Source organism: Azolla caroliniana, unplaced genomic scaffold, assembly GCF_043228905.1.
Source record: "Azolla caroliniana isolate FFs.n. ecotype wild unplaced genomic scaffold, voAzoCaro1.0.p SCAF_5, whole genome shotgun sequence".
Taxonomy (NCBI): Eukaryota; Viridiplantae; Streptophyta; class Polypodiopsida; order Salviniales; family Salviniaceae; genus Azolla; species Azolla caroliniana.
In genome coordinates, this window is record NW_028230440.1 from 8,638,736 (window position 1) to 8,661,660 (window position 22,925).

Genomic DNA, 22,925 nt, shown 5'->3' on the forward strand with positions numbered 1-22,925 from the left:
TATGATAAAATTTAAATCTTAGAGCACTAAGTAACATTGACAACTTCAAAAAACATGTGGCATAGTGTCAAGATCACTATGCTATGCAAATAAAATTCTATGCTCAATAAAGTACAATTGTGTTCATTTATGTACTCTATTCCCCTATATTCAAAGAAATACAGGGAAAAAAGGATTTGTGTAGTTCTAAAATATACAAGTACACTAATAACAAGTGCAGTTTGATACACGTTAAAGTATATCTCTCTTTGTCTGTCGAACTCTTTATTAACCCCCTTATATTCAATATTCAAATGTTGTTCACTGAACCTCCCTTTTAGCTACTATTGTTAACTTTAGTTAGTTAAAGTTCTTTACACTCTTTTTTAAAACAATTCAAACATCCACATTTCCATGACCACTTTCTTCATTTTTTGTTGTACTTTTAAACCTCCTCCCTCCCTTATCATCATTACCCTCAAAGTTATATAATGCTTACAACTTAGATCAATTTGCATGCTTAGTTCCTTCTAGCTCTTTATGGGAGGCTCAATTAATCGCTCTTCAACTTCAACTTCTCCATCTAAGGTAGGAGCTATTCTTACATATGCAAATTTCATATATTCCTACACATGCATACAACATGTTAAAAAATTCTTAATCATTTGTGCCATTGTTTTGGACGTCATTAATCAAGTGACATCTTTTTTCTTAGGTAATTGAGGATTTGAACTACTCATTTGGAAATGTTTTTGGCCAATTGAACCAACTTACTATCCTAAATTATGCTTTGTAATAACTATTAAACTTTTCACATTAAATCATTTTGATTGGGCTAAATCTTAGTATGCATACTACTTCGTAAACATATTTATAATTATGAGAAATATATAGGAGGTGTTACATGCTCGAGCACAATGTGAAAGCATTGTCATTGTACATCATGTTAAAAAGTAATTATCCATATGGATTAAAAACCACTTGCTCATAAACTCATGAGCTTTTAACATTGTAAGTTTCTTCATGTATAAACATGTTATGTAATCGTACTAGTGTGTGCTTTCTATGTGGGTTCAAGTTTTAAGCGATAGGTTTGATGTTGTGTTCATATAAAAAATTTGATAGTTTTAAAAATAAAAAATGTATAAACATGTCATTACATCGTAAAGTTGTGCTTTCTGTGTAGGTCAAAGTCTCAAGCAATAGGCTTGATGTTGTGTTGTATAAACAAATCTTGATTATTTTAGTTCGATATAACATACTCAAATAATTTTCTCCTTACAATATTATTTTACATACTTTCCACAACCCAAAAGTTGAAAACAACATAATTGGCTTAAGGTTGTGCAAGTAAAAAGAACTTATAGAAGAGTGTGCATGATCAATATTAAAAAAATATGTGTGTATCTTTTTCTCTCTCTCTCTCTAAACTGTAAACAAGTTTGAGAGTATAAGTACCATACTTTGATACAATGCTCTATCTTTGACCAACTTTAACTATGCTTTACACACATCTTCAACCCAACCTACACAATAGGACTACCAAACAATTGGAGCAGCAAACATTAATGAACAATGTAGCCAAATTGGCCGTTATACAAATAGTGGATATGGTGGCCAACCAATTCTGTTTCTCCCTCTGTATCCCCCCCTCTCCCTCTCCCTTCCTCTCTCTCTCCCATTACAAATATGAGTATTATCTCTTATAGAGCCCTAACATTCATTTGCATTCAATCACATAACCTAGGTATTGAAGTTGCATTATGGCATCAAAATTAGCCAAATATAAATGCATGTAAGGTATGCAAGGAAGGGATAGTAGAGGATGAGTGTCACTTTGCTTTTTACATGCTCTGCATATACTGCAATTCATGAAAGCTATGATGATATATTAAGAGGGGCTGATGACTTGAGTATCACACTAAAGAGAACACATAGATGGTTGAGCTCATATGTGTATGCCTTATTCACACATCAACAATTTGTGCTTCAAAGTATCAATATCCCTTCTTAGGAAGGAGACACACATAAAGAAAGCTTAGGTTCCATGGGTCAATATTGACCTCTCTATGGACATGGTAATCTCTCTCTCTCTCTCTCTCTCTCTCTCTCTCTCTCTCTGAAAACACACAATTATATTAATAAATGTGTGTCGAAAAAATTACTTACAATTGGTGTCACAATGAAAATGATCACCCACTAACTACATGGTGGAACATGTTGAATTGCCTAAAAGCCAATATGATCTCTCTCTCTCTCTCTCTCTCTCTCTCTTTGGTGGTTTCCACTATCGCATCAAAGTCATAATTTCAAGATGACCGAAGCTTGATCCTCTCCATGAGCTAGGTTCCCATCTCATAGGTTGCAATCAGTCTTCAATGGACGTTTAAAATACATCTATCTATCTCATGAGGATAGTATTGAGTTTTAGATATATGCAAGATAAATGGCTTGGAAGATGGGATGAACGTGAATGTGCTCGTAATTCAACGTGGCATACGACATGTTTGTTCTTGATCACACCATAGCTTTGAACATTCGATAATTGCCTTTGCTCAATCTCAAGTAGATTGATATTGGCATACTAAGAGGATTCATTGTGCCCATGTGGAATCATTCAAGAACCTTGGTGATGTACTCAACCTTAGACAAATGAATCCAACAACTCTTCCCATCTTGAGCAATTTGTATATCATTTTTATTCCTAACTCCTTCCACTGGAAAGCTCCCAAATGTCATCCATGGAGTTTCCTTCAATCAACATGTCCTTCACATACATGACTTGAAGGATTAGCGTAGCATCCAAGCACCTTTTTGTGTATAGGCAAGAATTCTTCTTGTTGCAACAAAATCAATTTGATTTAATGAACAAGTCAAACTTTTGGTACCACTAGTGGGGTGCCTACTTCAAGTTTCAGAGGCTCTTCTTGAGCTTTCAAACCATCCCCTATTTTTCAAGCTCATCAAACCCATCTCGTTTCTCCATAAACACCTCCTCTTTGAGGCACAGAAAGGAAGAAAATCTTCATATCTATCTAATTAAAATACATGTCCTCATTGTGCTCAATTGCAAGCAAAATCCATGGAGTTGTCATCTTCATAACAAGGGGTTGATGTCGTCAAAACCTATCACATGTTGCTACTTGAATCCTTTGGCAACAATCCACACTTTATACTTAAGATTTGGGTTGTTTGATGTGTTCTTCAACTTGTAAATCCACTTACACAAAATACCCAATTGTCCTCTCTTAATGATACTAGTTTCCACTTATAATTCTTCCTAATCAACTCCATCTCACTCTTCTTGGCAAGTTCCTATTTTCCCTTATCATTGACCATCATAGCCTTGTTGAGATAACATGCTCAATCACAAATCACACATCACACTGTGAACACACACTCCCCATTTGTGTGTGTGTGTTTGTAAGTTCATTTTCGGCTTTGTGAATGGGAGTTGGAGATGACTTTGCATTGAATGAAATTGATATCATAGATATCCAAGGCAAACACCTTGCAATATTATTGGACGATTGTGTCAATGGAGTGAACTTTCATGTAGAATATTATCATAGTAAATTAAACAATTAGAATGTGCTAATGGGAGAGAAGTACTATCTATTGTCAATGTGACTTAATAACCAAAGGAACGTGAAAAATTGTCAGCCAACAATACACTCCTATCTATTCATTAACTAACTATGCTCACATACAAGCTATAGCTCAAACACTTAATATGAGCGCCCATTTTTTGAGCTCAAGGTCGTGAATGTCAAAGTTATGGCCAAGGGTATATGGAATAGAATAGAATAGTTTTTTTATCGTCCACAAGGAAGCCAATTTGACTTGAGGGTCTAGATAAACATATCATCTTGTATGTGACTCTTTCCTCAAAAAAGGGGTCACAACTCTATAGAAAAAAATAAAATCAATGTGAAAATAATGTGCGGACACATGTGCTCACTCTTCTTTGTGGGAATTTGTGTATAACACTTAAGTGATCATGCTTGTATAATAAGTCATCTTAGTTCTCATGAATTACCTCATTGAACATGCAAGAAGTGATATTCATCCTCCACTAGGTTTTCATTGCATACCTTGAGTATCTCCATATAGCGTGATGATTCCATGCTACCTCAATACCTAACTTGTGTGAGCGAGTTTGAAGAAGTTTTAAGTTATTTGGGGGCTAAGACTCATAAGGGTAGTAAGTTATGGTTGGATACATTTTGGCTTTTTCGCCTTGTAAAGGGCCCAATATTGGGGGAACTAACATTTTGACATCTTGTCACTTTATCCTTAGTACCTTTAATAATTTGTCCTCACAAATGATCACATACTCGTAATATCACTTAACAACTCCAATAGATTTTCTACTCCCCATATTTTAATCCATTTCATTATGTCAAGTACTAAATTATATGAGAATATTTTGATCATATTAGTTTTTTTTACATTGCATTATATGTTCCAAACATGTTTTGGCAATCTATGAAACTACATATGTCCAAACATTTTTTTACTTTTATGATATTCATGTATTCTATTTGTAGGGCTAGCATCCCTAAAGACTATGCACTTATTTCTAATAGCATTACAATATAGGAGGATGAGGATTTAATTCCCAATTGTCTACGTGAGAACAAATTTTTAATCTTCTCTATTTCATTCCATGCACTAAGTGAGATAGTGCCACCCCCTACCTCCACTCCATAAAACAACACCTGGACCACCATAGCATTGAATACCATCAACATCACTTCCCATCATTGAGCAACATATTGGTTGCATTGATTCTCGAACATATAGTAACTATTCAAACCCGCTTGATCACTAGACTTATAGCACATGTTCCACCTATTCGTCGATGGGATATTAATACCAAGATATTTGAAGATGTTCACAACTTGTATTGGTTATCCCTTGTATGTAAGGTGGGGTATAAGTCTCGTGGTTGTATTGCTTTTATTGCCATAATTTATTTTGTTTAGTCCACATTGACAATTAACCCTCTAGTTTGACAGAATGTTTTCAATTCATCAAGCATTGCATATCATCTAACTGTCGGCAACAGTTCGGTTTGAACCGAGCTGAACCGCGAAACTGCGGCTTAACAGTTTAAGCGGTTCAGTTTGGTTCGGTTCAAGTTTAGGTTTTTTTAGACGGTTCGGTTTGGTTTCAACAGTTAGAAACCGTAGTTTAAATAGTTTAACGGGTTTTTTTAATTTAAAAAAATTTAAACAATCTTTTCATTTTCAAGCCTTATTCTCACATTTTAGGAAAATCTTTAAAATTTTGGAAAATTAAAATTTAAAATAATGAAATATTTTAAATTTTAAATTTTAAAATTTGACCTAAGTTGAAAATCAAAACTGAACCACGAAACCACAGTTTTAACAATTTAATAGTTGAACAGTTTGAATTTTTTTTAACGGTTCGATTTAGGTTTGGTTCAAGTTTCAAAATTTTTAAATGGTTCGGTTTTGACACTCTCAAATCGCACCAAACCAAACCAAACCGTTGCCGATTGTTAATATCATCCAAAGTATATGAGAGTAAAACAACATCATCAACAAATAGGAGAGTAAAAATAAGATATCATATGAGTTTTGGGCCATGTAGTCCTTCTTTTGCACCATTGTTTACTATTTCTTCAAGTATCGATGCATAAATCAAAGAGTGTGGGAGAAAGTAGACACCCTTGCTTGGCCCTTATGTTGCTCAAGGAATGCCTCAATAGAGCACTATCCATTTCCAATTGGCACCTAACTTACCAATACAACCATGATATTGTTGTTCTATACTTTAATGCACTCTAACCTACATCCATTTTTTCCAAACCTCACTCTTTGCAACAATGTCAAAGGCTTGCTTGAAGTCCACAAAATAACAATATATTGTTCTCCCTTGAAGTTAACTTTTTCCATAATTACTCATAGTATACCAAATGTTTGGCAATGCATTGTTTTGGTCTAAAGCTTGTTTGACCAAGTGCTCATTTGCAATGATTTTCAATGCATGAGCTAATCTTTTATTCCATTATAGTGCTATATAACTTGGATATGATCGAGCTTACCATGATAGTTTGATAGTGGTTCTAACTCCTCCTTTATGGTTTGGTCCAATTCATGAGCCGACCCTCTCAAAAACCTTGCTTGATTGCTTGATTGATGGATTTATGATAGTTGGTTATATCCATTGCCAATTGGTTTGAACCTGAACTTGTCCATTTCAAAAGCTCATTTGTCAATAAGGTTGCATTCCCCACTTTGCCATTAGACATATTTCCCCCCCTCTATTAAGTTCTTCAATGGACACATATGCATTGCATGCTCTTTCCATACTCCCATTATGTACATATTGTTCCATCTCGCCATTAGTGAATTCACCCATTATATGTTTTTTTCCCCTTGAGTTTTCTCTATCCTAACTTTGGTTGGAGTTAAAACATTTGCTTTTTCTTCCTTTTTGGCATTTGATAATATTTCCATTTCTTTCTCCTCACCATTCTTCGATATTGATGCAATATCCAGACTTTTTCATTTTTACGATATGAAGAAAACTAAAGTTCTAGCTCAAGATAAAAAAGTGACAAGAAGATCAAGGAGCACCAAGAGTGATCTTTATAGCCGTTAGCTTATTTAGGTTTTTTCAACACTAAATGGCCACTCAAGCTTTTGTTTTCTCTTCCTTTTTGTCTATTTCATTTTCCTTTCTTAACAATGCCAATGTCATGTTATTGGAAAGGCATGGGAACTTAATTGTACAAATAATACTTAACATCTTCCTCACCTAATGATATCTCACTCTTATAATGAGTCATTGATCATTGAGGTGTGGCAAGGGTATGACCTCCATTAGTGTGGGAATGCCAATGTCATTCCTTTCATAACAATGCCAATGCCATGTTATCGGAATGGCATGGGAACTTAATTGTACAAATAGCACTTAACATCTTCGTGGCCTAATGATTTCTCACTCCTATAATGAGTCGTTGATCGTTGAGGTGTGGCAAGGGTATGACCTCCATTAATGGGGCGACGTCAACAAACAACATGTTCCATTTGTCTAGTTGGAGAGCATGTCTTTAAGCAACCATGGCTCAAATTTTTGTTGGTAAGATGAGAGTAGGATTACAAGCTGTATTCAAAGACCAAGTATTTATGTAGGGAAAAGGAGAAACCCCAACTTAGGTGGTTGTATGCATGAGGGAAGTGGTGTCAAATAGACTAGTGGTTTGGTATGTGGATATATTGTCATGACCATGCTGAATGTTGCTTTAGTGGTGTAGTTATGAGGAGGTCATTCCATTTTGGTGGTGGTGAAATTCCTGCTAATGTTTGTGGAGCTAGTGGAACTTGTAGTAGAGTTAGGTGGTTTAGCAATGGATGATGAGATGGTGACGTTTCATTGTGAATGCTTAGCACATGTTGCTGGGCCACAAGAAGAAAGTGGTTAAAGTCTCTGGATTTAGGAATGTTACAGAAGGGTAAGGGACAATAATTGTCTTCATAAAAACTATCTTAGAAAAAGCACATTTGCGTAGTTCAGTTTATTGTATGTAAAGTGTGGATTTGTAGGTTCAAATCTTGCATAACTAACGGACTATACACCTCACTTAGTGAATACACCTAGTGGTTTTGTTGCCTTTTCACACATCTAAAAGAATTTTCATGAAAGTGTGTTGAGTGTTATGTAAAAGGTATCCCACAAACTTGGTGATGTGCACGAGCATTGTGATTTGCACCTCTAGCTCCAAGCCCATTTTCAAACACTTAGTTTTTTCAATGATGCCAACAAATTCATTGATGTTGGATGCGTCAAAATCAAATACCTTCATCCAAATCTCATACAACCTCATCATCAAATAAACTTTATGTGAGGTGACGCTCTTCTCTTATATGGTCCACACCTTTCCCTACACCTCCTTAGTGCTTTCATGATCTGAAACTAAAAAATACACATTGTTCGTTGATATTTGACATGGCAATTTAATCTAGTTTCGTCCATTCTTCATCATCCATGTTTGTGGGTCTCTCCCATCAATTAGCTTCCGCAAGCACCTTTGAATTAGAATATTGTGGTTATGATTCTTCCATAGAGGGAAGTTGGTCTATAGCCTTTGAGGCTTCTGTTCCTTGAAACATGAAGTCCCCTTAGGAACTTCCCATTTATCATGTGCCTCTATAAAGATGATAACATAGTGGCAATCTTCTATGTCAACTCTAGATGTTTGTCAAGGAGTTTAGACCATTGTATAGCCGATTGATGGAGAGTCAAGGAAAGTGGTTGGCATAACCTTGCATATCTAACCTAAAGAAATCTAACTCAACTCTCTCACAAGCTATCCTCACCAACAAGCTAACTAATGCCTTATTAAGGCTTAATTGTTAGACTATGTAGACGAGTGAAAAGAGTACAAGCACATAGACTAACCACACTTTGATTAATGTAGATTATCAACACACATACAAGATAGAGCTAGATTAAGGTTTGGGTCAAATATCATTTAACATTAATCAATCAAAAGTATGAGAGAGAGAGAGAGTTCAAGCTTAGGTCTAAAGGGAATCAAAAGTTTGGAGCATCTAGAAGTGGAACTAAAAAGGTCTAAAGTGATCTATAGTTCGTTTACAAAAGTATTGTCTTTCTTTCATTGAGTTTTGTATGATTAGGGTCGCACCTTGTCCGAAATCTTGTCTTCACTCAACGGCTAATTACTCTCCCACCATTTTGCTTCTTGTGGTTTTGTGTTCAACCTCCTTGCAAGCATAATTATATCTTGCATTTCCATCCTTCCTTTGTTTGGAATAGATGAACCTATCAATCACTCTTATGCTACTTTGTTGGAGATGTTTGACACACTCGCCTATCGTTCGACTTAAAGTAATAATTCTACAACAATATTATGGAAAAAAGAAATACAATGGTGATACCACAACAATGATATAACACGCAGGGAGATGATATAGAGTCATACAAAAACACTAAAGTTGTCTACTTTACTATTAATAAAACTTGGCCATGATGTCACAAACTGCGTTCAGTTACAACATTCATTATTAACACTTTTTAAACGTCGAGCCACTAGTCAACTCTACATTTACTAAATGAAAAGGTTTTGGTGTTGTTTTCAATATGTCATATTTTACTGTTTCGGATAATAATCATAATTAGGAAGTGAATGGCGTTTTCAAAACTGAACCATGTTCCATAATCTTCAAATATGTTAGATTCATAAAGTTAATGGCTATTTGATGTAAATGCAACTTGTACAGTGGCTTAGATATTTGTTTCCAAATATGAGTTAAACACACACCTAGGAAGTCCATGACATCACTAATCTAGGGGACAATCCCCTTGGGATTTGTCAATGTATGTATAAGTTCTAATTCACAACAGGAGTGATAGAGTCCATTGGCAAAAGCATCCATGTGTTATAGCAATATTTTACATCCCATTTGGGATCCTAACATGCACCCAACACATATCACAAACCACACTCACATATGAAGTTGTGAGAACATCAACACCACTTCCCAACCATCGTGCTAATATGACATAGAGATAGTAGTGAATGTGCCCATATAACAACACCCCATACCACCAATGTTGTGATGTGTGAGTTGTACACCACCTCTATCTCCATTATAGAGTACTTTTGTTTAGTTAGATTTAGCTATTAGTTGGTGACCATTATTCAGAAATCCATCATCTTGTCTCTCAAATTTGCTACAACCATGTGAAGGAACAAAACCATATGCATAAATATGAATGCAGAACTCTTTACCGAATATGGTGATCAAAGGATTGGTGCCCTAGCACGAGGCCACAATCCCATACAACGAGAGTTGTGTGTGTGTGTGTGTGTGTGTGTGTGTGAGAGAGAGAGAGAGAGAGAGAGAGAGAGAGAGAGAGAGAGAGAGAGAGTTATCACAAGTTACATATCCATAAACTATAAAAAAACAATGCCCCTAAAAATAAGGTCACTAGTCCAACTGATTATAGTAACTTGAGAAGTAGAATAAACTTCTCCTCGACGGGGTTTTTTGATAATGTGTTGAAAACCACATAACATTGGCCACACATGACTAAGTGTGAGAACAAAGCAACTACAAGGTCATCAATCCAACGAATGCGATAACAATGTTGAAGGTTTCTATGGGCCTTTTACACTACCTACCTCCAGTATGATGTCTAAGGACATGATAAATCTTAAATATGTTTGATCTATCTTTAACATTTTGTGTCATAAATTAATGCCTAAATTGCTCCAATAAGACTTTGCTCCTAGTGATTAAGGGTTAGTTGAGATACATATGAAAAGTGATTCTAAATATTCTCTTATGTTTCTCCATGAATACAATGGAAATCCGAAACACAATAACATAGTGTGCTCATTTTTCCAACATACAATGGACACAATCATGTAAATGATTGTTATGTGGAGATTGTGACACTAGGAAACATAATGCTACATTAGTAAAGAATGTGTTATATATAAGTTATACTTTACCACAACAAGCATAAGTTCATCTTGTATTTTGTTATAATATGTAAAAAATGCTTGCTCCATTATTTGGCATCATGATATACACCATCACATAAAGACAATAGACCATCGTTTCTAACTAGTGGTGCTCATAATTTATGCAAACAGGGAGTTTTTTCTGCAATGCATAAATGAATACACCTATTAAAACCTAGTTGATGCATTTAAGGATGATTTGTTATCACTAATATTTGAAATGGAATGAAGAAGTTCATTATTTAACTACATATATTCCTTAAGGATTAGTTTAGTACTCTACTAGTTTGTTCCTTCAATCAATAAATTAAGCTGAAAAAACTGCTACCATCAACAATAAAAGCATCAAACAAATTTGTTCGCATCAATATATCTATCCTTAAAAAATCAAGTGGCATCTCTAAAAATGTACTTTACTAACACACATAATATAATTAGCTAACTTAATGTTCTTTATTTTTGCTTGGAAAACAAGTTATGAGTCATGACTGGTGTTTTTTAATGCGATTAATTTATTAGAGAAGACATTGAAACACATGTGCTATATTGTTGCCTTACATGATGTGGGTACGTTCCCACAAGTTGTTAGCTCAACACAATTCTTAGAGATGTATTTTGATCAATTCAAATCTCTTGCTTTACATCAAGAAATAACAATGTCTTTGGGCATTTGTTGGGTTGTTGTTTCGAGATCTTGTTTCATAGGCACTTAGTATATAACTCCCAACCAATTTGTGAAAGCTTGGGCACCAAACCAAAGAATAGGGGGTGGTGCAATGCAATTAAAATAAAAGTGATCATAACTACATATGTTATTATTTTACCTCAACAACATTAAGATAAAATGGGATCACATCCCTTAGTAGTTAGTCTCTTTGAAACATTCGGAATGTGTCTTCCATGTTCCATCTTATTAAAGATGCCAAATCATCCAAAAGTAGATCAAGGCAATTTTATACTACGCATATGCCATAGCAAAAAGTAGATTCCACATATCAATATCCATGCACGTTAATGCAACATAGTCAATCGAGTCTCCAATAATGTATTCCGTTTGGGTGATAATGGCATCTTTTTGACAATGTGATGGGTCATTATCAGATCTATAGGGGGGTGAGTTCCTTTCATTAGAAAAAAGAAAAAAAAGAAACAAAAGAAAAAAAAGAAAAAAAACAGTGGGACCTAAAATGCCACGTGCCTTCCAATATGTGTTTGAGGAGGGTGTTAGTCAACCCATAAGGCATCTCCTACAAAATTGGAGAAAAAGGTGAGCACTTATCTCAAGAATGTTATGTGAGGGGTGTGATGAGTCCTGACACAGGATTTTGTGTGGGGGGGAAATTGTCAGTCCCTCGATAAGGTTGCAAGGTGGGGCAAGGGTGTAATTATTATTATATGTCAAGGCAGATGGTTACGACGACCCGATAACCGTATGTCGTATGTTTTGCAAAAAGAGAAAAGAAAAGAAATGGAATGTATTGAGAAGGTGGAGTGAGTGGTCTAGTCAGGAGGCTTATCGTGTTGGTTGGGGTGCTTGGGTGCAGGAAGGGTAAGTAACGTGCGTGGAGATTGGGCGGGGCCGTGAGGATCAAAGGGAGTAGTGCAGTGCGTCCACCGCGAGCACACACAACACACACACACACACTTGTACTAGGGACCGTGGGCGCTCTCTTGCCATTTGAACGGTGGGTCCCGGGGGCAACTCTCTCACACTTGAGCCGTGGATCCGGGGGGCACATATCCAACCAACGAAAAGGAAGGAAAGAAAAAAGTGTGTGTATATTATATATATATATATATATATATATACCTTAAAGAAAACAAAAGAGAGGGAGAGGAGTTATGGTGATTATGATGATGAGCTGTCTTGGCTTTCGGGTGATACGAAAGGCCAAAGGGTGCTGCTGCTCGTCGTCTTCCTCCACCTCCTCCTCATCTACTCCTCCTCCTCCTCCTCAAGAAGAAGAAGAAGAAGAAGTTGATGGGTAAGGAAGAACAACACCAACAAAAAAAAAAAAAAACACATACAAAAACAAAATGGCAATAAAAATAAAATAACTAAATTTATTCCTCTTTTTACATACATACATACTGATATATATGTATTTTGTTTTTTTTATTTAATTTAATTTAATTTAATTTTTTTTAGACACAGCAACAATAATAATAAAGTCATTTTTTATTTTAAAGAAAAGGAAAAAAGGAAAAAAAAAAGGATTGTTACGCCAGAGAGAGAGAGAGAGAGAGAGAGAGAGAGAGAGAGAGAATGCTGGGAAATAAAAAAAGAACTCAAATTCGGAAGCGGTCTCTAGTCGCGGCGTCTGTATGTATGTATGAATGTCTGTATGTGTGCGTGTCATCTGTACTGTGTGTGTCTGTGTGTCTGTGTGTCTGTGTCTGCGATTTTGATGCTCGATTAAAGAAAATACACTTTCCTCCTTCCCAATTATCCATTTCCTTTTCCGGATCTTCTGTTTTTGTCTTTCTCCCCCCCCCTTCCCCCGCCTTCTTCAATTCATTTCATTTCATTCATTCATTCTCTGTCTCTCTGTCTCTCTGTCTCTCTCTCTGTGCATCTCGTTTGTTCTCAAAGATTACAGAAGCTGCAGCCTTCGCTTCCTCCTTCGCTCTCTCTTCCAGTCTCCTCCATCTCTCTCTCTCTACTAGGATGGCTCTAACCTGCCGCCACTAGGAAGAAGAAAACGCAAGAAAAAAAATCTCAATTGCATCCAAGGAAGTTCATTAGGTTTGTCGCATAATATAAGGGGTAAGGGAGGGATGTATTCCTCAGGCCTAGCAGAAAGGCGAGGCCAAAACTGAAGGTAATCTGAACGCGGGGGAAGAAACGGTATCCAAGAAGAGTATGCTGAAACCAGAAACGTTTCAGGGTAATTATATCAGACTAAACTGCTCACTTTTCTTATCAAGAATTGTACGATTAGAGCAAGAGAAAGGGAATTGTTTTTTTCCGTAAGCAAGAAAGGAACGGCATTCAAGAGGCGAATCCTTGAAGCCAGAAGCCAGAATCTAATCTCAGTAGAGAAATTAAGAGCGTTTCCTTTTAGCCAACAAAAGAAACAGCATCCAAGAATAAGCATAGGTTCAGGAAAGGGGGCTTCTGAGAAGCATATACTTCAGAGCAGCGAACGATATAATTGTGTTGGAAGACAGTGTTTCCTTAAGGAGTAAAAGAAACGGCCGCATACAAGAACTATATGATCACTAGATAAGAAGGCAAATCTTAACGTAACACAAGGAAAGGCTTTCCTTAAGCACGTTGCAACAGGCCCTGCAGATCAATCACTCTAGTTTCTGCTCGATGGCTTTATCTCCATCTTCAACCATGGCTTCTTCCGCTCCTTCCCTTGGTTCTACTCCACCTCCCTCTAAACATGTCCTCCAAGGAAAGAAAGCAGAAGTATGTAATGAAATCATCAAACGTCTCATGGATATGAATCATGAATCTGTCAATTCATTAGACTTTGCTGATTCTGTCCGTGCTCACTTCCTTCGCTTGCCTTCCAGGTATTTATTTCAGATCATACTAAGTTTTCTGGAATGTTTTGTAGGACATATTCTATCTAGGGTCTCTAGTTGCAGATGATGGTACACTAAAGGGATTAATATAGTCGGTCTATTGGAAGCTGCTACTTCTAATGTAGTGTGATATCTTATAGTAAAAAATAGATAGTAATGGTCACCACAAAGTCTGCTTGGTGATTGAAATGTGCATTTACTGCTTCACGATCTATCTTATTGGATGTATACGTTTTATTGAACAACTGTCAGTGGTTAATGCTTAGTGAATTGGCAATGTGAATGTATTATAGATTCAGGCATCCTTGAAAATTTCTTGTCTCAAAAAAATAAAAAAATCTTCTTTTACGATTGTGGCACCTGATATATGCATGTAATTTGTTTAGTGGTATCCATCCTTTATACTGCCATTGTGGCACAAAAATGAGTTGTTTCCTGCTGGACACTTCAGGATGTATTTACTGACCTTACACATGGTAACAATGATGAAGTATGACGAAGATCAGTACTTGCATGTTTGGAAAATATATGTGCAGAGAAATTATGTAGTAGCAAGTGATACAACATGAAAACCTTTAAATGATATATGTGTGCAGATGTATATGCATCTCCTAACCTAGGTCCAGAGACATGAATTTTGCTAAATGATGCTACAGTAAATTTTTCTAATATTCAAATCTTCTAGTATAGACTCTTCTTGGTAACTTGAATTCCATGTTCACCTGTTCTTTGCACGTTTTGTGTGTTTTTGTTACATCAGAACCTTGTACAACCTTCATTTGAATAATCCGATGCATTTTTATTTCTTTCTTGGCTTAGTATCTCCATCCCTTTCTCTGCAAGCCATGTTTGGGAGTTGGAGTCTTGCTCTCAATCAGTTTTCACTGATGGCAATAGGTTGATTCCGAGAAAAAAAATCTTGCCTCGTCTCCTTTCTTCTTTGTGCTTGTTGTGTGTCTCGTTGCATCAGAATCTTAGACCAGTATAACTCTCATTTGAATTATTTGATGCATTTTTTATTTCTTGCGTGGCATATCATTTCAATCCCTTTCCCTTTAAGCCATAGGTCGGGAGTTCAACTCAAATGGCCACAGCTACTTGATGACAAGAAAAAAAATCATTAGTAATATGTTTTCGTTGCAGGAGTCAGGACATCTTCAATTCTTCTCTTAAACATATCACGGAGATAAAATGTTTAGCATAACCTTATCTCAAAACTCGTATCTCTCAATCTCCCAGATACTATCTCTTCTCTCTTGACTTTCATGTGATCTCAGTATGTGCTGTTGAGGTACAACCTCAGCACGCTAAAGACAGGGGTTTAAGGTCAGCCCAAAGTTTTGAAACCTGAACGCATGTGAAGATTTAATACAGTACACATAGATTATTAGGAGTTTATACTCAATGTTCCATTCTACTTGAAATCTTTGGAATGTTAATGATATTCCACATGCCAATAGGATGGGTAATTATCTTGGGGTCTTTGTGTGTGTTTCTTGACCTTGATGATTTTCCCACACAGTGCAAGATCATCATATGTTTGTGGATTTGTGTGATATCAGAGCTAGATATCTAAAACTTCCTACATGGAACCAGAGATTGGTTTGATGAAAACCAGAGTGCGAAAGCTGTTTGGGAAGAACAGGCCGTGGGAAACTTGCACAAATGGCTCGAGTCAGAGTAGACACAGTGCAAGATCATCATATGTTTGTGGATTTGTGTGATATCAGAGCTAGATATCTAAAACTTCCTACATGGTACCAGAGATTGGTTTGATGAAAACCAGAGTGTGAAAGCTGTTTGGGAAGAACAGGCTGTGGGAAACTTGCACAAATGGCTCGAGTCAGATTTGCTACTTGGAAAGAGTAAGCAATTTTGGAAGTCTGCTGAAGTGTTTACAAGTTTAGGCAGATGTATGCAGGTGAATATCTTGGTTGTGGCAGATGCTGCAACAGTTTTCTTGAACCTGTTGGTGAAGCAGACGATATAAGAGATCTGAGGGTAAGAACCCAACAAAAGTGGGCTATAGGAACTGGAGAAGAAATTAGCTGCAGCAGCCAAATTCAGTCCAGACAACCAAATATACGGAATAAACCCAAGTTCCTGGTTAGGCCCAACTACAGAAGGGAATCAAGATGGACTCAGATACAAGTAACAAGTGTAACTTTATAATTACTGAAAAGTTAAATAAAGAAACAACTTTCATGCCCAGAAATTCAGGATGTAGATATTTCTGAATGGGAAAGGACCCTCAGATTATATACAGGGTGAGCTTGAAAAATCTGCCTGAAGTCTGAGAACACTAAAACTGGCACAGGTAAATGGAACCAAAAGTAGAAACTTGTCTCAGAGGTTTGGAACCAAAATACAAAGCTTTAACAAATGTCAAGTTAGACACAGGATACAATAATGAGTTCTTCAGATTTGGTCTCAACGTTTATAGTTGAGTGGAAGGTCCTCAATGAAGAAACCAGTAACTAGTCTGGGTCACACAACCAGATATCGTTTTCTAATACAGCTAGAAATTGAGAAAATTAACTAGGAGAGATCCACTATTCTTTTGGCAGCAAAGTGATTCAAATACCTCAAGGGATTTAGTTTACACAAAAACAATACACTGTGAACATGCTAAAGAAATCCACTACAGAACCACTGGAGCAGAGAGCAGTAAGACCTCTCTTATTGAAGAATCGGATTCTGAATTTGAGCTACCGGATAGAGGTATGTACAGAAAATTAGCTGATAGCACAATCTATCTAATAATAATCTGACCTAACCGAAACGACACTGGACTACGAAACCCAGAATACACAGAAGCCCTATAATGCTGATGTCGATAATTTGAGGAGAACAATTTGGTATATTGGTCTCCTCTTGATTATGGGCTATTTGATGATGCAGATACACCAATGAAATTTTCTGGCTACACCAATGCTGACTGATTTTCACGCAAGGACCAAATACGTAGAGGTGCATTACCACTTTATTTTGGAGAATGTTCTGACAGGTGTTGATGATATGCAGTACATCGGCATGCCTGACAGATGGATGATATATTCACAAAGCTTCTCAGTGCAATCAAATTTGGTGCATTCACAGAGATGCTAGGAATCCAGGGACATGAGCTGGGGGGGGGGGGGGAATGTTGAGATACAAGCTCAGCACATAGAAATATTTAATACAAGTACACAGATTGTTAGGAATTGATATTCTATTTCCCATTTTACGTGAAAATCTTTGGAACTTTCATATATACTCAAATTCTGCATTCTAATTGAAGGGAGTTATTGTTTTCGAGCTCTGTGTATTTCTTGATTTTCCTGCACATTGCAAGGAAGTTCTGTGTGTTTAGTTCCTGGTTTGGAATGTTATCAGAGCACTGAACTAGATACCGAAACTACATGGATCATCCTAGATTATGTTACTAATGCCAAGAATACTTAATCTAATTGAGGAATGAAAAATCTCAGGATCCATACTCAGTCTATATCTTAGGTTGTTTGATGTGCTGGGTCCTTTTTTATTATTTTTGCAAGTTTTAGCCTTATGGAATTTAAAATCCAATATAAAACTTCTAAGCATGGGATGTTACATCAGTGATTTCATCTAACAAAACCCTACCATGCAAAAAACAGAGACATATTTGTATGCATATATATTCTTTTATGTAAATTTTTTGTCTCTCAAACAAAATCCTACCATGCGAAAACTAAGGCATATATGTATGATATATTTTATGTACGTCTTTTTTATTTTATGTATATATATCTCCCGCCATCGTAGGTGCTTCCCTCGCTTTGGAGACATTTCCATTCTGGATGAACCTATGCTAGAGATAAATATAACTCTTCGCAACTCTAACCTCAGTAATGAATATAAGATTTTAAGTCTGACTTTTGACATATTACCCATGCAATCTCAAAAAGATTATATTTTTCCAATGCAATATATCTCATGAAATACATATTACCTCTTGTTTGTTAAGTTTTTAATCTGAAAATATTAGATTTCTTCTCTCAAGTTTTAGCTGCTTACATGTAAAAATTTTAACTAGTTCCAGAAATTGTACATAGCATATTTGTTTTGTGTACATTTCATGTTTGTTTGGGTAGTAATTTTACTTGTTGCTTCAGGTATGCACTAGATGTGAACATCGAGAGGGCTGAGGATGTCTTGAATCATAAACGATTACTTGAATTGGCCGAGGATCCAGAAAATCGCCCAGCTTTTAGTGTTCGATCTGTTCATGTAAGTTATCTTCTTCTTCATAGTATCCATAGCCATACTGGTTCAGAATTCTCTTAATGTAAGATAAAGATGTACATGCATTCATATATTGTATATTGATGCCCCTGGCCATATTAGGATCAGTAACCTGAAAGCCCAAATTTTGGTAATTTATTTGTGATGCTCTAATTTTTTTCCTAATTGATGTATTTGAATGTTTTACTTGATGGTAATTATAATCAATGAACGATTATTTTATAACTTGATATTACAATAGTTTGAACTACTTTTTGGATTAGAAAGTTAGGGAATGCTTCCCAAGCTAACATTTTTCCAATCGATTTGTTCAAACATTTCTAAGTTATAATGGTAGTGATAGCTGATAAATCTTTCTTCTCATGCGCTGATTTTTTTCATGACATGATATTAAGATAGGTTCTTCCTACTGGAGTAGAAAATTTAGAGAATGCTTCACCAAATAAGGAAACCATTTTGACTCAGATTTTACCAAGGCCAAAAAGGTGTGAAATCTCTATTAGTTTGTTGTTTGAAATGTGTAGAGCCAAGACATTTTCTTACTCATGTTGCCATCTTTCGGTTTGAAACAGCTTGCATCCACCACCTGCTTTTGGATCCTCACCTAATTTGGAAGCCTTGGCACTGGAACTAAGCAAGTCATCTCCAGTTGACGAGAACAAAGAAAGCAATGATAGTGCAAATTCTCCAGCAAAGTATTTAATATATATATTTAACTTTTCCTTTATCTTCTTTGTGTTCATGTTGAGATATAGTCCTTTAAATGGTTGAAGTAAACTATCTATTCACCTTACCAGATTTAATCATGTGCCCATGCATGAAGTGACATTCTCAACCATTGATAAACCAAAACTACTCAGTCAGGTGTGTTGAAATCATATTCAAATCTACAGCTTGAGCAACTGCAGCAAATTGAAGGATTTAAATAAATTCTATGTTCTGTCTTTTTGTGCAGTTGTCTTCATTGGTTGCAGACATTGGGTTGAATATTAGGGAGGCACATGTCTTTTCAACAGTTGATGGTTACTCTTTGGATGTTTTTGTTGTTGATGGTTGGCCTACAGAAGTATGTTCTCTTTGAATGTAGTAATTTTGTTCTGATGCTTCAGTTTCTATTTATGCCATCGAAAATGCTCTATGTATCTATAACATAATTTATATGCTGTATTTTAAGAAGGTACTATATATTAAGTGGGGTTGCTTTCATGATTTCATAGTTATAGAGTATTGCTTTAACATTTGGGCTTATTACTGCTTAAACAGGACACTGCAGAACTGGAGCAGGCATTGCAGATTGCAGTAGCAAGTGTAGAGGTAATTTATTTTCTTATATCAGCAGTTACTTTTTAAAAATGTGCTCATATAATGCGATCCCAATATACGAGCATTAACATGTGTCATTTAAGGTATATAGTGCAGTTCTTAGTAGGATCATCAGAGAGTTTCTGGTTAAACTATCCATGTTTCCTGGTAAATAATTTGTGTGCTTAAATAATCTAGGACCAGGACATCTTAGTATGGAAATATGAGAAAACACAGTTCCAGAGAAGCAATCGACCATTGAAATTGCATTTCTAACCTCGTACAACTGCAGGAAACGTATTGGGGAAGAATTTCACCAACTTCATCACCTGCTGAGCCTGTCCTGAAACCAAGCACCGAAAATGTGGAGTACTTGAAAATACCTTCTGATGGAACTGATGATTGGGAGATAGATTATAGTCAGCTCAAATTAAGTCGCAAAGTAGCTTCTGGCTCCTTTGGTGATCTGTAAGTGTACTATGAATACAATGCAATTAGATGTTAAATCAATGATTTCTTAAAGAGCAAGTCAATGTGTAGTTATAGAGGCACATACTGCGGACAAGATGTCGCAATAAAAGTTTTGAGACCAGAGCGACTGAATCAGGACTTGCAAAGAGAATTTGCTCAAGAAGTGTACATTATGAGGTACATAACAGTAAAGTTGGTTAATTAAAACAGAAAAAACGCTACATTGGCTGCATGTCATTTTCTGTATTCAGAATTTTGATTTGTCTGGGAAAGGATATGAAAACGTTGTTCACGATAAACTTTGTGGATTACTGTCTTGATAAGGTCAGTGAACCTAGTCTGTTAGGTCAATGGTAGGCCAGTACAATGTGACAGTGGATCAATGAGCTTTTAAAGAGATCCAATCTCTGCATAGATGTGCAGGAATGCAACTTTATTCTTGATCTACTAGCTGAAACCCAAGAAAACCCTCAAATAAACAGAGATTGTTATTGTTCTTGTAAATAGTAAACTAGTTGTGAAAGACCACAAACAGCGTTCTCTCTCTCAAAATCGTAATACATGGAAAACTTGCAAAGATTTCTTCCAATTACACTAATAAATCTGCCGTTCAGTTTTTCGTAATCTTCACTGAACTTTGAAAGCCAAATAATTTATCTTAGTGGCTTCTTCGAATCTTTTAGCACCTTTATAGATTTGGCATCATTAATGTTTTCTTCAACTGGGGTTGAAAATTTGAGACCCTCGTCATTGTTCATGTAGTTTATGATGTCTATACCTGTAGTTGTATATGCTTGCTAACATGGGCCGAAGTTCATCACATGTGTGTACTCTGACTGTCCTATTGATAACTGGGACTTGTGATTAAGTAATGAGGTTAGGTAGGACAGCGTTATAAGACAAGTGGCAAAAGCAGTGGATATAACAGTTGGTTTTAGTTAATAGGATTGTTGAAAAGATTGACAAAAAATTGTACTTCTTGCTTTCCACTGTTGAGGGGTTTTATTTTAAAACCTATGCTTAATACACAAAATCAAAGTTTTCCTTGTATAATTTCTAATGCAATAGTGCACTTAACAGGAAAGTGCGCCATAAGAATGTTGTGCAATTCATTGGTGCATGCACAAGGCCTCCAAATCTATGCATTGTAACAGGTGATTTAGGATGACTTGCAATTGATTGAAGATTATGTGGACAGCTTTTAGGGAAATTTTTCATGCTTCTTTTTGATTGTTGTCTCCAGAATTCATGTCTGGTGGAAGTGTTTATGATTATCTTCACAACCAGAGGGGTGTCTTTAAGTTCCCAGTATTGCTTCGGGTAGCAATTGATGTTTCTAAAGGAATGGATTATCTGCATCAAAATAATATTATCCACAGAGATCTGAAGGCTGCAAATCTTCTGATGGATGAGCATGAGGTAAAAACTTCAGTTTGAAGTCTTGATGGAGGTAGAAAGATATGCTGAATTGAAGTTTAAATGTAGGTGGTTAAGGTTGCTGACTTTGGCGTTGCACGTGTTCAAGCACAAACTGGAATCATGACAGCTGAAACAGGGACCTATAGATGGATGGCACCTGAGGTATTGTAAATTGACAAAAATATAACCAGAGTAAAAACGAAAAAAATATGTATAAATATCTGTGTATCTGTTGACGGAAAACCTTATACAACAGGTAATTGAACACAAGCCATATGATAGGAAGGCTGATGTTTTCAGCTTTGGTATTGTTTTATGGGAGCTTTTAACTGGAAAGGTAATTTAACATATACATTGAATCAGCATGCTCTACTTTTCATCTCTATCTGAAGGTTGAAAATCGTTTCAAATCCAGTTACCATATGACTATTTAACTCCGTTACAAGCAGCAGTAGGGGTGGTCCAAAAGGTAATTTTCCACAGTTAGAATTGAAAATTGAGGATTTCTGTTGTATAATTACTAAACTCATCTTCAACAGGGATTACGGCCAACAATTCCCAAGATCACCCATCCTAGACTTGCTGAATTACTCGAAAGATGTTGGAAGCAAGATCCAAATGAACGGCCAGAGTTTTCTGAGATCACTATTATTCTTCAGGATATTTTGAAAGAGGTATGTGGACTGTCTAGAATCTCACTTGCTTTAATGTGAAAATGCCGTAAAATTTCCTGAGTAAATGTTTTCTTAAAACATTCTGTTGATTGATGTTGTAGGTAGGCGATGAGGAAAGAAAGGAGAGAAAGGGGGGCTTCTTTTCATCTTTAAAGAGGACATCTCACTAGGAACTTGTTTTTCTTCTGACTTAGGTGTTTGCTCGTTTTTCCTTCTTCTGATTTGTTGCATATATGGTGAAAAGCCTCACCATGGTGTGTTTTCACTGGGAAGAGCAAGTTGGATTGGTGCTCACCAGATTCACTCATTCTTTTCCCTGAGATATGATGTTTTCCTCTCAGATTGATCCTTTTGATGGTTTTTCAAACACTGACAAATTTGGCATAGTTTTTTTCTTTACCTTCTGACCTTCAACAGATATCAGACTTTAGCTTCAGCTTAGAAAATAGCTGTGTTGAATTGCTTGAAGTATATTACCATTTGTTAACACATTGGGTTTGGACATAGCTAGCTTGGATTGATTACACCGGAGGTACACATGGTCCACTTTGTGGGAATTTTTTAGGCAGCATGTATAAATTGTTTTGATATAAAAGCTATCTTGATATGCTTATCTCCCTATATACATATATACATGTATATATTATGTTGCTATTAAATTAATATGGAAACACACATGGCATCATGTGTTATTAAAAAGTCATGATTATGGAACGCGTTTTTTGAGGTACATATATACATTATGGTATTAAGGT

General features: G+C 36.1%; 1 protein-coding gene and 2 long non-coding RNA genes across 3 annotated transcripts; 2 read left to right on the forward strand and 1 right to left on the reverse strand.

The window, feature by feature from the left end:
• Positions 1 to 492: 492 nt before the first annotated feature.
• LOC147864055 (uncharacterized) lies at positions 493 to 971 on the forward strand. Its single transcript, XR_015529805.1, has 2 exons — positions 493 to 567; positions 695 to 971. It is a non-coding gene; the product is annotated as an uncharacterized LOC147864055 (long non-coding RNA).
• A 12,512-nt stretch (positions 972 to 13,483) lies between these two features.
• LOC147864056 (uncharacterized) lies at positions 13,484 to 13,783 on the reverse strand. The gene is made up of 2 exons (XR_015529804.1): positions 13,653 to 13,783; positions 13,484 to 13,619 (listed from the first exon to the last, which is right to left on the reverse strand). It is a non-coding gene; the product is annotated as an uncharacterized LOC147864056 (long non-coding RNA).
• Positions 13,676 to 22,779, forward strand: LOC147864057 (serine/threonine-protein kinase STY46-like). Its single transcript, XM_087319688.1, has 16 exons — positions 13,676 to 14,029; positions 18,175 to 18,289; positions 18,704 to 18,789; positions 18,877 to 18,999; positions 19,102 to 19,168; positions 19,260 to 19,370; positions 19,568 to 19,618; positions 19,899 to 20,074; positions 20,147 to 20,254; positions 21,158 to 21,231; positions 21,321 to 21,496; positions 21,563 to 21,658; positions 21,753 to 21,833; positions 21,912 to 21,965; positions 22,036 to 22,170; positions 22,272 to 22,779. The coding sequence occupies exons 1-16, from the start codon at positions 13,824 to 13,826 to the stop codon at positions 22,338 to 22,340; spliced, it is 1,728 nt and encodes a 575-aa protein (XP_087175814.1). The 5' UTR covers positions 13,676 to 13,823; the 3' UTR covers positions 22,341 to 22,779.
• The last annotated feature ends 146 nt before the right edge of the window (positions 22,780 to 22,925 follow it).

Coding starts and splice junctions, on each gene's coding strand:
- LOC147864057 (XM_087319688.1), top strand. CDS start 13,824: ATGGCTTTATCTCCATCTTCAACCATGGCTTCTTCCGCTCCTTCCCTT. Junction 18,290..18,703: donor TTAGTGTTCGATCTGTTCAT/GTAAGTTATCTT, acceptor ATATTAAGATAG/GTTCTTCCTACTGGAGTAGA. Junction 20,255..21,157: donor CAAGAAGTGTACATTATGAG/GTACATAACAGT, acceptor TGCACTTAACAG/GAAAGTGCGCCATAAGAATG.